General features: G+C 36.9%; 1 protein-coding gene across 9 annotated transcripts in view; it reads left to right on the top strand.

Moving 5' to 3' along the window:
• The window catches only part of PLEKHA1 (pleckstrin homology domain containing A1), a 75,532-nt gene that overhangs the window by 39,172 nt on the left and 20,432 nt on the right, over positions 1-15,928 (top strand). For all 9 annotated transcript variants that reach the window (XM_012527661.4, XM_004464808.5, XM_012527660.4 and 6 more), the window contains exons 5-6: positions 8,445-8,542; positions 11,913-12,044. In XM_012527661.4, the coding sequence (XP_012383115.1) occupies positions 8,445-8,542; positions 11,913-12,044 (230 nt within the window). The remainder of the gene's footprint in view (positions 1-8,444; positions 8,543-11,912; positions 12,045-15,928) is intronic.

Here is a 15,928-nt window from a genome sequence, read left to right as displayed (position 1 = left end):
CATACGGGAATCCTCCATATTTTTTATGTAACAGTTATTTAATCTAAAGCTTCTTTAAAAATTAGAAAAAAAAATAATAAAAATGAAGGTAATCATGTGTATCCAGTGATAAAATATAAGCAAGAGGAGATATACCTTTTGAGGGAAACATTTACACTGCTTTGATCACCACTCTAGAAACTAAAAGAAATGTACATTTATTACAAAAGATATTTTGGTTATTAAATAGGAAAATGCCTTGGAGCTTTGTGAATGCTCCTTGCTACTGGTGGCAAATCTGGTAACAGAGAACTTTGTATCTTTGTACAGTGTACATACTATTTTTTTTTTAGCTATTATTTTTTCTCCCCACCCTTTCGTTGTTTGCACTTGCTGTGTCTTGTCTTCCTTGTTTCTTTAGGAGGCACCAGTAACTGAACCCAGGACCTCCACTGTGGGAGGGAGTCACCTAATCATTTGAGCCACCTCTGTTCCCTACTTTGTTGTGTCTCTCATTATGTTTTTCTCTTGTCCCTTTTGTTGCATCATCATCTTGTGTCAGCTTGCTGCACCTGCCTGTCATGGCAGCTTGCTGTCTTGCTTATCTTCTTTAGGAGGCCTGGGAACCTCTGCTCCGTGCTTTTGTGTCTCTCATTATGTTTTTCTTTATATATCTCTTGTTGTGCCATTTTGTTGTGTCAGCTTTCTGTTCCTGCCTGTCAGGCCAGCTTGCTGTCTTCTTTAGGAGGTACCAGGAACCAAACCACAGGCTGCCCGTGTGGTAGGCAGGAGCTCAGTCTCTTAAGCCACATCTGCTTCCCAATGCACATACTTTCGACAAAATTTTTAATATAAAATCTTAAACTTCATGTCTGAAACAATAGTAACGTACAGTAATAGAGTTGATATTCAGAATGAGTAGGGTGTTTAGAATGGGCACATTTAGTTTAATCAGATTAAGATTAGTCATTTATTGGTCTTCTAATAGTTTACTGGTCCTCTACTACTAGTTTACTCTTTACTCATCCTCTACTACTAGTGGGATAGAGGAAAGATTTAAAAAGTATCTTTTCTATTTCTTTCTTTTTTTAAAGATTTATTTTATTTATTTCTCCCCACCCCCTTGTTGTTAGCACTTGCTGTGTCTATTAGTCTTCTTGTTTCTTTAGGAGGCTCCAGGAACTGAACCCAGGATCTCTGGTATGGGAGAGAGGTTCCTAATGCTTGAGCTACCACCACTCCCTGCTTTGTTGTGCCTTTACTGTGTTTTTCTTCTTGTGTCTCTTATTGAATCAGCTTGCTGTGTCTGCCTGTTGTGCCAGCTTGCTGTCTTGCTCATCCTCTTTAGGAGCCACCTGGTAGCCTCTGCTCCCTGCTCTGTTGTATCTTTCATTATATTTTCTTTTTTCTTCTTGTGTCTCTTGTTATGTCAGCTTGCCATGCCTGCCCGTTGTGCCAGCTCGCTGTCTTCTTTAGGAGGCACCAAGAACTGAACCAGGGCCTTCCGTGTGGTAGGCGGGAGCTCATTTGCTTGAGCCACATCTGCGTCCCTCTTTTCTGTTTCTGAAGGCACTGTTCTTAAATGGAACTACAACTTCCATTCAAAATGGCAAATAAAGATCTATCCTCCCTATCTCCTTTCACATTGCCTAAGATCATTGAGAACAAGAAATACACAGTCATCTTTAATGAAACTGGCAGTTGTCAGTAATCCTGAAATGCAGTTCATGAAGATGGAGAGTAAATGTAGGAATGTTAGGTGGAGTCTTGGGGGAGGGTTTTCCAGCGGCCATCTTGGGGTTGCTAATGTCCGTGTGGACTTCTTGCCGGGTTCCAGACCCATCTGTTGATTCCCTGTCTTACTGGCCTGCTTCACTTCCACTGCTATTAACACTGCCCACCACCTCCTTGGCCTTCCTGCACACATTGTCCAAGAAGGACAGTCCAGTAGAGCCAAGTCCATCCATTGACACTGTTGGGAGAAGCCAGGTGTCTGAATCAACAGTCTGCAGGTTCTGTGAAGAATATACTGAGTGGAACAATAAATATCAGAATACTAATCAGCATCTTGTTAGCTATATGGGAACTACATCCAGCTTTGCCCAGAATTCCAGATCCATCTTCCTCCAACCAAGATAATAATAGCAAGAGAGTTTTACACCTTCTCAGATAGGGCCTACTGCCCCTAACCAGCAGGAAGTAGCTACAGAAAAGAAAATCATCTCCCTTCAGCACCCTTTTAAGATTAAAGGTGTAAACTCTCTGAAGGGGAGATGGAGCAGGCTAGTGAGATGGGGAATTGGTGGATAGGTCTGGAGCCTGTTTGGGGGGAGCGGGGGGGCTCCACGCAGACATCAGTAACCCCCAGAATGGCTGCTGGAGAACTCTTCCCAAGATTCTGCCACTCGAAAGAAGACTTCCTCCAGAGGCGTGGAGAAGCCCTGGCTGTTCCCGAGGGACTTTATCATTGGGCCCTCCTGGGAAATTGATGGAAGAAATAAGCAGTCAAAGCAGTGAGCAGCTGGAACTCCTCCCATGCTCTCATCATACTTCCCTGCTTCCTCCCCTTAATAATAGCTAGAGTATGTGCTTTGATAAATAATGCAGTAAAAACACAGCTGCCCACCTTATAACTCTTAACAATAGTGATGTCAAAGCTTAACGAATTTAAGTAGGCATAAAAGAGGGGAATGGTATGGGCTGTGTGTGTGGACTCTGTGTGTATTCAAGAGTGATATGGACTGTATGTCAGGCTGTCTGGCTCCCGGAAAAGCCCCTAAGCTCCAAGAAACTGAAACCTAAAGAAAACCCCGCTCACTCTTTTGTGCCAGATCCTCTCCTGGCCCCACCTCCTGTGTCTCTTAAAGGTGACCTGAAAACCCCGAAAAAAAAATGTAGGAATGTAAACAGCTTGGCAGAGTAGAAGAAAAGACCAGTGAAAAACTGTAACAGTGCCCTGTCCCTATGGCAAGTCTAGAGTCTTAGGAACTGGAGATATACTTTGTAGAGAAGCAGCAGTGAGGGGGCACTGAAAAGAAGGACTTTAGTTCTTTGCTTATAAAGAAACAACCTCTAATCCCTACCTCAGTCTGACTCTGTCAGGTAACTGCCTTTCCCCTGTCTGAGTAGGAAATGAGAGGTGTAATGACTCCAGAAATAGAATCAGTGAGGCTCTATACTTGGGGACACTAGAAACAGAGAAGGAATGAGGTATGAAATAGAAAATAAGAGAATTAAATGAAAGTCTATACACTGAATGCAACCCTTCTACTATATCTAACTCCAGAGCACTGGACAGCCACAGGTAGGTGGGGTATTTAGGGGATTATTGAGAAGATGAATACCCTGGAGAAAAGACCTAAGACCTATAAGTGCTGACATTTGGGCATCTGTGCTTGAAATACTTGTCCCACAGTCAAGTCCACTAGTTTACAATCCTCCAAGCATTCAGAGAGTTTCTAATCAGTGTTTTAATGCCTTTTAAAATAGGAGTAGATAGCCATGAATAACGTCACATTTGAAGAGTGAGAACTATCAAATAGGAAAAAGAATACAAGACACTAAACTTCAGGAGAAAATTTCAAAAACTAATTAAAATCTGCAGTTAAAATAATTGCATTATGAAACAGGTACAAGATACTCATAGAAAAAATTCAGAGATAAAGACAAAGTTGGGAATTGCGTGTGTGATAGCTATTGAAATAAAAGTTTCAGTAAAAAGTTTAGAAGACAAGTTTAAAAGTAGAACAAAAAACAAAAATAGGTGATAGGAAAGATATAAGAAAATTCGGTATTACATCAAAGAAGTCTAACATCTGACCAAATAAAGGACTGAAGAACAGAGAAAATAGGGGAGAAAATTAGCAAAGACATGTCATAAAGCTCCTCATGACTGCAAGGCCTGTCTCCAAATTCAAAGGTTCCACCTAGGGCCAACCAGGGCATATCATTATAAAATTTTAGAACATAAGAGATAGGGAGGCTATCCTGATAGTTTCCAGAGAGGGAAAATGGGGTTACAAAAAATCAGGGGTCAAAATATTATTGCAGGGAAGCAGCTGTGGCTCAAGCAGTTGAGCTCCAGTTTACCATATGGAGGACCTGGGTTCAATCCTTGCGACCTTCTGGTAAAACATGAAAAATGGTGTCCCAGACCTGTGCAGTGTGGAGAGGCGCGGCCCCCCATGGGCAAAGCAATGCACCAAAAAGACGATGACGCAACCAGATAGAAAAAAAAAATGTTATCGTATTTCTCGGTAGCAGCTCTGGATCCTAAAAGACAACAAAACAGTGCTTTCAAAATTCTGAAGAAATGTACTTCCCAATCCAGAATTCTATACCAAGTCAAAGTATGAAGTGCGAGGAAAGAAGAGACTTTTCAGACAGCAGTCTCAAAAGATCAACTTTTACTCAACTTTTTGGTAGAAAACTAAGAAAAGAGGAAGACATAGGATCCAGGAAACATGTTCCAACCAAGAGGCAAGTGAAGACGATTCTCAGGATGCTTCCTGGGGAAGTCTTAAGCTGGTGTCGGTGTAGTGGGATTAAAGTATGATCAGTTCAGACTGAATGAGGAGGATGGAGGGCTCCAGGAGAGATATCTTCAGGGAAAAATGAATACTGACAGATTCCTGACATGTTTGGTTATATGGAAAAAAATTCTACTGAGATGTTGCAGGGTTGTTGGAGGGTGTGGATAGACTTAACCAGGTATTCAAGGAAAATTAAAAAACAAAAACAGGCGGCGGACTTGGCCCAGTAGTTAGGGCGTCTGTCTACCGCATGGGAGGTCCGCGGTTCAAACCCCGGACCTCCTCGACCCGTGTGGAGCTGGCCCATGCGCAGTGCTGATGCGCGCAAGGAGTGCCCTGCCACCCAGGGGTGTTCCCCACATAGGGGAGCCCCACACGCAAGGAGTGCGCCCGTGAGGAGAGCCACCCAGCGTGAAAGAGAGTGCAGCTTGCCCAGGAATGGCGCCACCCACACTTCCCATGACGACAACAGAAGCGGACAAAGAAACAAGATGCAGCAAAATAGACACAGAGAACAGACAGCTGGGGAGGGGGGGGAATTAAATAAACAAATCTTAAAAAAAAAAAAAAAACAACATTATTACTCTGGGGAGAAACAAATTATGTAAGAAAGAAATTTTGACTTAATACATGACTTGGTTCAGCCATGAAAAATATTTATATAGTTATGCAGTATTCTGAACATGGATTTAACAAAAATTACTTTAGGAGGATGAAGGGTTTATGAGCTAGAATCATTATCGTAATAGGAAATCAGTAAACAATATGTAGAATTGAAATTTCAGAAGAGCACTGTATTCACATTATTTAGAAATATGGAAGGAGATACCAGAAAAAACCACTAAAAGCAAAGTGTTTATGGGAGGGAAGGTGGGTTTGTCTGCTTTACTTTTTCCACCTTGGTTTCAAGCCTTTTGGCACTATTCAATTTCTTAGAAGAACTGTGTGATGACACTATGAATTTAAAATATGTTAAAATAAAATGGATCTATAGGCCTGAGCACAGTAATAATTGGATTGTGGTCACTTGTGTATTAATATGTTGTGTATTAATAAGTGTACCTTCCAAAATCAAGCTTAAACCTAAAGCACTGACTTTGCAAGCAAAGTTATATTTCTTTATAACTGAGTGAATTGATACTGAAATATAAATATCCATATTTATTCTTACTATATTGTGTGAAACAAATCAAAAAACAAAACTGAGAAATTGAGTAGATCCATAGATTATATGTACATATAATATTTTGCCATTTAGCTGTTTTACTTAGAACAGTTTTAAATCACAATATACTAAGTTCCTGTATTTGATTTAATTAAAATGTCAGTCTTTCCTTAAAGTAAAAAAAACTTGATCAATTTCTCCTAGGTTGTGAGGTGATTTTTATTTTCAGTTAAACTAATGTTTGCACGTCAGGATTTATTTATTTGTATATCCACTCTGATGGTCAAGATTTAAAATAAAGAAAGACTAAAGTAAAAAGTTACCAAGAGCACAGGTCTCTGGGAATGCATTCATTATACAAAGTGAAACACTTACTTTGAAAGCATGTCGATTTACAAGTTTCATATTTTCAATTTATTTTTAGTCAGAGTTTTTTTCTTCTTTTCCCTGTTTATTTTTCCCTCAATATTGCTAATAAAAGACTTTCTATTAATTTGCTTTACACTTTTCACAATGCTACCTTACTTTTTGGAAACCTCCAAATAATGTTGATGAAGATGAAGAAGGTTTACACTGTCCCAAGCTGTGTGCGAGTTTCTTTACATACATCATCTTCGCCTTTCACAGAGGGGAGATACTTGGCATTCCCATTTCATAGAAGAAGAAAGCAGGGCTCAGAGAGATTCAGTCATTTTTACAAGATGATGTTGCCAATAAGCGCATGAGCTAGCCAGGTGTGACTGGCCGGGCTCTGATATTCTCTCTGACTTATTACAGCACCTCCTCTTGCCATGAAATAATTCCCAGCGCACATATGAGTTTTCACTTAGACTACAAAGTGTGCTGAGAGTCTTTTTAGAAATATATATGTCTCTCTTCCATTCCTTACATAGGTATTCATTAAAATATATATATATTGAACACTTTCTTTGTACAAGGTGTTGTGTGTAAATGAGTGCTTAGCTCTTCAAGGACCCTTCCGATGTTGTAGGCAGATACCTGAAACGACATTGAGGGGAAGAGGCCCCTATGAGAAGAGCTCAGCTTCAGCCTAAGCTGGAAAAAGATTATACAGGGAAACTTTATTGATTGCTAGAAATTAAAAGCAAAAGTTATTTATGAACATATATAATGTCCTAGTTATTAGTTTTTATATATATTCTTTTTTAACTGCTTTCCTGAGTTGTTATTCACTTACCATATACAATTCACCCCTTTAAAAAGTATACAATTGAATGGTTTTTAGTATATCTTAATTTTTATTTTATGGCATCTATAATCCCCCCTGAATCTCTAGAAATATAAACAAGGAAAGATTTACAGGGGTTAAATTTTAGTTTTCAGACCAGTTGTTTTGTAGCATTTATATATAAGTTAAATTGTATAAAAAGTTCCAAATGTCTTAAAATTTTAAATGCAAAGAAAATTCACAGGGACTAGAAAAATATAGGTGTATATTTTTATAATCTTAAGAAAGGAAGGGAGATTCTCTAAATTTAATATGAAATCTAGGGGCACTACAGAAAAGATGGAAAACAGAATATTTGTTTAATCAAAGATACTGTGAACAAAGTAGGAAGACAAAGGACAGACTAGAAAAAATACTTGTAATGAGACAAGAGTTTAGTAATAAAACAAAAGCTTCTATAAATCAATAAAAGGTAAATGGACAACTCAGGAGAAATAATGGGTAAGTTAAAGTTCAGAGTAATGTAAATGGCCAATAAACATACAAACCTAAATTGTCTCAGTAATCAGAGAAATTCACATTTAAGCAAGGTATACTTATTCACCAGTTAGGTTTTCCAAGAGTGCTGCATCAGTCGGGGTCTAGCCAGGAAGACACACCAGGCTAAGCATTTTGAACACGGGATTGATTATAGGGAATTAATTACCCAAGTGTTGGAAGACTGAAAGAGCACTAAAGGAATTCTGGATTAACCCCAAAATGAGAAGCTGAATGAAGGGCTGGAGAGGCAAAAGGGAAGAGGTATTGTTATCAGAACTTATTCAGAGGAGAAGTCATCATAGAGCTAGTGCTTAGTGTTTGAAAGGACTCCACAAGGCTGGTGTTGGTAATGTCCAAAGACTCTGGAGCAGTGGTTAGCTGTGTGCTGCTTCGGGAGGAAGGCCAACTTCCGGTCTCCCATCAGTGCCTCCCATAGGCAGAACATGACTGGAGCTGGCAATGAAGTCTAGGAAATAGAATTTGCAGACTCCCAGCCCCACTTCACAGAGGCTGGGCACTGAAATCAAGTGCTAATCACTAATACTAGTGAGGGATATTAGATGAAATAGGCCTTTACATCCGCTATTGGTAGGAATATAAATGGATTCAACCTTTTGGGAAGGCAGTTCCTAATATCTATAAACATTTTACATGTGAATTCCCTTTGACCCATCAAGTGTATGTTAAGCAGTTTATTTATAGAAAGACTACCTCAAGTATGGAAAAGTATATGTGTATGATATTTCATTTTGCCCTTTTATGTGAAAATTTGAAATAACTTACATGTCCATTGTCAGGAGATTGGCTAACTATAATACCGTATATACATTTAATGAAAAACCATGTGGCCATTAAAAATAAGTTTTACCTTTGTTAACCAGTGATAAAAGCAGTGTTTATGGTATGACCTAACATTTTGTCAAATCCAAAATAGTCACAGTATTGAAAACTATCAATGTTTTTCAGCTGCTGTGAACATAAATTTACAGGTAACAAGTACAAAATTTCGCATGTTGTAGCTTATTTTTTCTCTCAACAGTTATGAATGCAGGGATGAGGAAATACTTCTTACAAGCCAATGATCAGCAGGACCTAGTAGAATGGATAAATGTGTTGAACAAAGCTATAAAAATTACAGTAAGTATATTTTTGAAAGTTTTTAATGTCTAGATGTAGAATGTAAAAATGTTTACATTTTGAAAGTACACTTACCTAATATCCCCAGCTTACCAACAGGTTGTATATTCAGTTTGTTTAAAGGACAGATGTTTAGAACGTGAATACATTTTCCTGAACATGATGACTTTTGACACTTAAATCAGTCATAAATGCCTGTTTAATCCTATTCTGTACCTTAATAATGATGTCTAGTACTGTGGAACCTAACCATTGCTTACAGTGTTTCTAGGGGGAAAAGGCTTTTGAGTTCTACCTCTCAGAGGATGTTTTCTTTCAGAGTACTTTTCCTGCCACCCACCCAGGCATTCCCATCTTCAAAACTGTAACGGGATTGTTGTCATACAGGGCAGAAGTTGAAGATAGGAGCAGGACAAGGGGAGGAGAAGGCTCAGATATGAGGTATAGAGATAAGGATTGGAGATGTGGTAGTAAGAGGGGTCCTACCCACTGGCCCTTGGGGAGTTTGTGTCAGGCTGCAAACTGCTTCTCTCACCCTCTCTTCTTCCTTGAGATTGGGTGCCCTTGTACTCCTTTCCAGTGCTACGTCTTCCTATATCCAATCTGTGTTTTTCTTTTTGGTTTTCTGGTGAACATTAGTATTTATTGATTACTTATGATGTGCTGGTCTTGTACCAAATTATCTGGAGAAGTGAGACTTAGAAAGATCAAGTAACTTTCACAGGTTTCATAGCTGGTGGTATGTGGAGCTGTGATCCAAACCCAGTCTGTTGGACTCTGGATCCTTTTCTTGACTCTTTTCCTAAAGCCAAAAATAAACTTTTCTGAGAGAATTTACTATTAATGACAAGTAGATAGTTAAAGGGATCCTAGTCCCTGATATACCCCCTCATGCTTTTTCTTTTCCCTTCTTACATATTTGTAGAGAAACAGAGACCCATGTGGGAAAGGGTCTGGAAGGAGTTCTGGGTGAGGTTTGTGTATAAATTGAAAGGTGTTTTTATTGAGGTGCAGGTATTTACTGACCCTAAGTGACTCTTTCTCAGAAATATATGGTCTGAAAGTCTACATATGTGAGTCACTAATTAGTTCCTTTCTAAAATGAATAGTTCCATGTTGCTATCATAAGAAAATAGAGTTAATATAACTCAAGCTGTTCTTAGAGTTAAATCTTTTTTTTTTGTCTTGTACCAGAATAGCTTATTACCGTGTCACAGAAAACATCCACACACTGCATCTGATAATATGAAGCAGAAGTTATTTTAAGTTTGTGTAGTTTCAGGAAAACAATTTTTTTTTAACTGAATTCAGAAGTATGCATTCTTAGGAGATTTTAACTGATCATCCTTAATTTTTATAAACATTATATCGTTATACTTGGAAATTTTCTTTAGAAAGAGAAATTTTAGTAACTTTGCTGGATTAATTCACTTTTCAATTTGAAGTGATAAGTAGCTAGCATGGGTTTCTTAATGCTTTCAGAGAAAAAGTAGTGAGTGGTCTCAGGCTTTTTATCAAACTGAGGGGTCTGGAATTGGTCTGTCCAGTTTATAAATGGTATGAAATAGTTATACAGATGACACTGTTGAGTTTTTCGCATGATAGAAAAACAGATTAGGGACTAGATAAATATTTTAAAGTATGGGAACTTTTAAATAGTTCTTGTGGTCTTGCAACTTTATTTTATGTGTTTAAAAAACTTAAGCATTTAAGATAAATTTGTCATAAGTGATTTTCATGGTTTTATAATTCACATTTAGAAAATATATTAAGATATAGAAATCCTTAGGTTGTCAACAAAATTATAATTATTAAAATGAATTTAGAATTGATAGCAGTTACTAAAAATCAATTTTGTATAGATAACATATTTAACTTAGCAATGAAAGAAATTCCCAGGTCTTGATAAGATTCATTTTATGTTAATTTTACTCTAAATACTCTTACCAGTATTTTATATTTAAATATTTAAATGTCTTTGTACTGTAATTTGTTATCCTTTCCTATGGAAATTGGTACTGATTTATTTACATGTAGATTCTTTGGAGACTTAAGGTTTACTTTTTACTATATGTACAGTTTACTTTCCTATGGAATCATTCCCAATGACATTTTGGCTAACTGTGTAATTTAGTAGTGTGTAAGAGAAGCTAAAATTTTTGGGAATCCAAAATTAGGTTTTGGAACTGGGCAATTTAAAGATAGAAGTGGTTGGAGGGTAGTAAGTGAGAGAATAGTGATTATTTAACTTCTTCTAAAATATGGTATCTTGCCATCTTTATGCAATTCTCTGGTCTGTGGCTTTCTTTAATTACTTTCCTTAGGTCTATGCCAATGTGGATTGGTCACTATTTTAAATTTCTCCCCTTGTTTAAAAAAAGAAAGAATAGTAGTAGAGAAGTTACCCATGAAGGGGGGAGTGTTAGTGATTAGAATTTGGCATATCAAATTGTATAGTATGCTTTCAACTAACCATTCATTTATACTAACAGTATGTGTGTGGAGCTCTCTGATCCTTTATTAATTTTTAAGGAATGTCCAGAATGTGTACAGTTTATTCCTAAATAGAAACCTAATTTTTTAAAAAACAGCACATAGCTTTTACTACCATAGATTTTAATTTTTAAAAATCAGTATGTTTTAAATTTAAAGGTTAGTCATTTGAAAGTGTGACAAAAATCCATGTCTGTTTGTTTAAATTGGCAAATGTAAAGAGGAAGAATAAGCTAAAATACAGGGCCTCAGTCCTAATAATCTGTATGGGCTCCAAAGTGTTAGGCTTTTTACTTTTTTTTTAAAAGATTTATTTATTCACTGAGTCAGTCTTTCAACATTTATTGAGTACATAAACCATGTTTTTGGTAGTAGACTCTGTTCTTGGGCTTGTGCTGATGAATAAGCCATGATCCATGTCCTTGGACCTTACAGAATCGTAGGTGGGAATGGATGGAAGGGCAAGATAACAGCAAAGAGTTATAATACAATGTTTAATTTCTCTAATAGAGAATATAGTATAGTGGTTGAGTTTCATACTTAGCTAGAAGGAGGTACAGCTAGGTTCTAAACCTGTTTCCTGATGGCTCTGAGCCTCTGTTTCCTTACTATGTAAATGGGGAAATGCCCCTATGCCAATGGCTGTTAAGATTAAATGAAAAAAATACATAAAAACAGTTCCCACCCAAGTAAGCTATATTGAAAAATATTACTGAAACAGAGAAAAAATAGTGAGAATTTAAAGGATTCATGCACATACATTTAAATAATTAATATGTTATGTGTAAATGGACAAGTAGTTGGAAATTCTGTGATAAAACAGGGTCACATACATAATACTGCTTGCAGGGTGATTCATGTTGATTTATTATCTCAGGTACCAAAGCAGTCAGATTCACAGCCTCATTCTGATAACCTAAGTCGCCAAGGTGAATATCCATGTGGGAAGAAGCAGGTGTCTTACAGAACCGATATTGTTGGTGGCGTACCCATCATTACTCCAACTCAGGTAACTCATCAGTAGTTCTGTCCTGTGAAGGTTTAATTATGGTGTACTGATATTTTGTGTTGTTATTAAAACTAAAACAGCATCTTCACTCAATTAATACAAAAACCCTAATTATATTTTTAACATTTGTTCAATGTAGATTTTCTTATATTAAGAAAACTTTATTTTTATTACACATGAAGTATGTGTTTATTGTAAAAAATTTGGGGATGTGGCTCAAGCGGTTGAGTGCCTGCCTCCCACATGGGAGGTCCTGGGTTCGGTTCTCAGTGCCTTCTGAAGACAAAAAAAACCAGAAAAGCAGACAACAGGCAAAGCAAATGAAAAAACCTACTCAGGAAAGCTGATGTGGTTGAGCCCCAGCTTCCCACCTATAAGGCTGGTCCTGGGTTCAATTTCAGACCCTCTGTACCTCAAAAAAAAAAACAACACAATATATTTTTGGAACTTGAAGATTAGCAACACCTAACATGCTTATGTTTTCTCTAAGCCTTTCTTTTGTGCACTTTTTCTTCCCAGAAATGGAGACATGAATTATACATCAGATTTATTTTAAAACATTTTCCAAGCCATCAGAAGTTATGCATCTTAAAAAAATTTTTAAATTATTGACGTTATGAGTTACAAAACAATCATAGATAAAATACAGAATTACATTCATGACCCCATCACCAACACCTTGCATTAGTGTGGAACATTTGTTTCTATTGATGATAGCACTTTAAAAATAATTGTGTTATGTGCATATATATATAAATTAAAAAAATTTTTTTTTCTATTTTTAGGAGTTACCAGGTATTGAACCTGGGACCTCATACATGGGAAGCAGGCGCTCAACCACTTGAGCTATATCTGCTCCCCATGTACTATTTTTTAAATATTTTTAAACAGTACTTACCTTTTTACAGTTGATGAAAGAGTATTAAAATAATTTGATTGTCCATTATTTAAATTAGGTGTATTTTCCCCTCATATAGCACCCTATTATTACTACCTTGTATTAATATCAAAGTATGTTATATATTTAAATATAATAGTATTTGCTGTAATTCATGAAAGAACATTCTTATACTATCACCTATATATAGGCCATTGTAATAGGGTTCATTGTGTTGTATAGTCCTGTTTTATATTTTAATTTTTATCCTAGTAATATATATCTCCTAAAGTTTTCTCTTTTAACCACATTTTACCTGTACAGTTCAGTGCTGTTGATTACACTCACAATAATGTGCTACCATTCACCATCCATTTCTAAACCTTTGCCATCAGTCTAAACAGAAATTCCACACAAGACCCCAATGTATCTTTTAGTATCCTATATTCTAGATTCTGACTTAGAGTTTGCTTCTTATAATTGGATCATAACAGTAGTGAACTCATGCAATATTTGTCCTTTTTGTGTCTGGCTTATTTCACTCAACATAATGTGCTCGAGGTTCATCCACATTGTTACATGCATCAGGACTTCATTACTCTTGAATAATATTGCATATCGTGTGTATATACCACATTTTGTTTATCCCTTTGTCAGTTGATGGACGCTTGGGCTATTTGTCTTCGCAGTTGTGAATAATGCCGCTATAAACATTGGGGTGCAAATACCATTCAAATCCCTGCTTTCAGTTCTTCTGTGTATTATATACCTAATAGCAGGATTGCCAGGTCTTATGGTAATTCTGTACTTAGTTTCCTGAGGAACTGCCAAGCTGTCTTCCATAGCAGCTGCACTCTTTTATCCTCCCATCAGCAATGAATGTGCATTCTTATTTCTCCACATCCTCTCCACCCCTTGTAGATGTGCATTTTTTAAATAGTGGCCATTCTATTGGGTATGAAATGATATCTCATTTTAGTGTTGATTTCTATTTCCCTAATAGCTAGTGATGTTAAACATATTTTCTTGCACTTTTTTAGCTGTTTGTATTTCTTCTTTGAAGAAATGTCTATTCAAGTCTCTTGCCCACTTTTAAATTGGGTGGCGTGTCTTTTTATTGTTGAATTGTAGGATTTCTTTTTATATTCTGGCTATTAAACCCATATCGATACGTGGTTTCCATGTATTTCTCCCCTTGAGTGGGTGGTTGTAGTGGTTTGATGTGGTTATGAATTCCAAAAATTGATTTTGGATTATGTTTGTAATCTGGTCTATTATTGGGAGTGACTGAGTTATGATTAAGGCTTTGATTGAGCCACGTCATTTGGGTGTTTAGCTCCCACCCCTTGGTGGGTGGGGACTCACAGATAAAAGGCATGGCAAAGGACAGAGTTGGAGCTTTCGATGTGCAAGCTTTTTTTTTTTTTTAATTTATTGAAATATATCACTCATACATAAACATACATAGTAAGTGTATAATAGTTGTGAACTTACAAAACAAACATATTAATATCAAACAAACATATAACATCTCATGCTACCACCAATAACTTGCATTGTTTTTAAACCTTTTTAACTAATAATTAAAGAGCGCTGTCAAAATATTACTACTAAACAAAGTATTTTTCCCCTAATCAATCCTATTACTATCTTTATATCATTTATATATGAACATACATAAACAATTAAGTGTATAGTAAAAGTTGTGAACTTACAAAGCAAACATGCATAACATCATACAGGGGTCCCATACATCAACCGTCCACCAACACCTTGCATTGTCATGAGACATTTGTTACAAATTATGAAAGAATATTGTCAAAATCTTAATAATCATAGTCCTTATCTTATATTTGGTGTGTTTTTTCCCCCAACCCACCCTATTATTATTTTTTAAATATATTTTTTTATGACAGAAGTAGTAAACTTATAAAACAGTCATGCACATGTGCAGAATTCCCAAACAACACCCTTCCATTAACACACCACAATGTGGCGTGTCATTTGCTACAGATAAAATAATATCATCTGATTGTTATCATGTCTGTAGTATACATTTGGCTCACATTTTCCATACTGCCTCGTTGTCAACACAGTACATCTTTCGCATAGATGCAAGAATATTAAATTATTACTACTAACCACAGTCCATAAGTCACTCCAGCTGTATTTTTCCCGTGCTTCTCCACATTCCCAACACCCTGCAGTAGTGATATACATTTGTTCTAGCTAACAAAGGATGCTCTTACATGTGTACCATGAGCCACAATTCTCATCCACCTCTTGGTTTACTGTGCTATCCAGTTCCTAGATTATTCTCAAGCATTCTGTCAATTGGCATTTACATAACTAGACTACCATTTTCAGTCATATCCCCATTTATAAACTAGCTGTTACCTGATGCAAGCGCTTTTGATGTTGGAGTTTGATGCTGAAGCCTTAAGCTGGAGCCCTGGGATGTAAGCTCACAAAAGAAAGAGAAGGAAGCCCCAGAAAGAGAGGGACCCTGAGCTCAGGAAGAAGCAAGCCCTGGGAAGAAAGGAACCCCTGAACCCAGAGAGAAGCAAGACCCTGGAAGAGAGGAACTCAGGAAGCCTGAACCCTTGGAGATGTCGGCAGCCATCTTGCTCCAACATGTGAAAATAGACTTTGGCGAGGGAAGTAATTTATGCTTTATGGCCTGGTATCTGTAAGCTCCTACCCCAAATAAATATCCTTTATAAAAACCAACCAATTTCTGGTATTTTTTATCAGCACCCCTTTGGCTGACTAATGGAGTTGTCTTTTCACTTACTTGACAAAATCCTTTGATGCCCAAAAGTTTTTAATTTTGATGAGATCCAGTTTATCTGTTTTTTCTTTCATTGCTTCTGCTTTGCCTACCCACAGGATCTTGAAGATACTTTTCTACATTTTCTTTTAGGAGTTTTATAGTCCTGGTTCTTATATTTAGGTCTTTGATCCATTTTGAGTTAATTTTTGTATATGGTGTGCGATAGGGTTCCTT

This window comes from Dasypus novemcinctus, chromosome 6 (assembly GCF_030445035.2).
Source record: "Dasypus novemcinctus isolate mDasNov1 chromosome 6, mDasNov1.1.hap2, whole genome shotgun sequence".
NCBI classification, from domain to species: Eukaryota; Metazoa; Chordata; class Mammalia; order Cingulata; family Dasypodidae; genus Dasypus; species Dasypus novemcinctus.
This window is presented reverse-complemented; position numbering and strand designations above follow the sequence as displayed.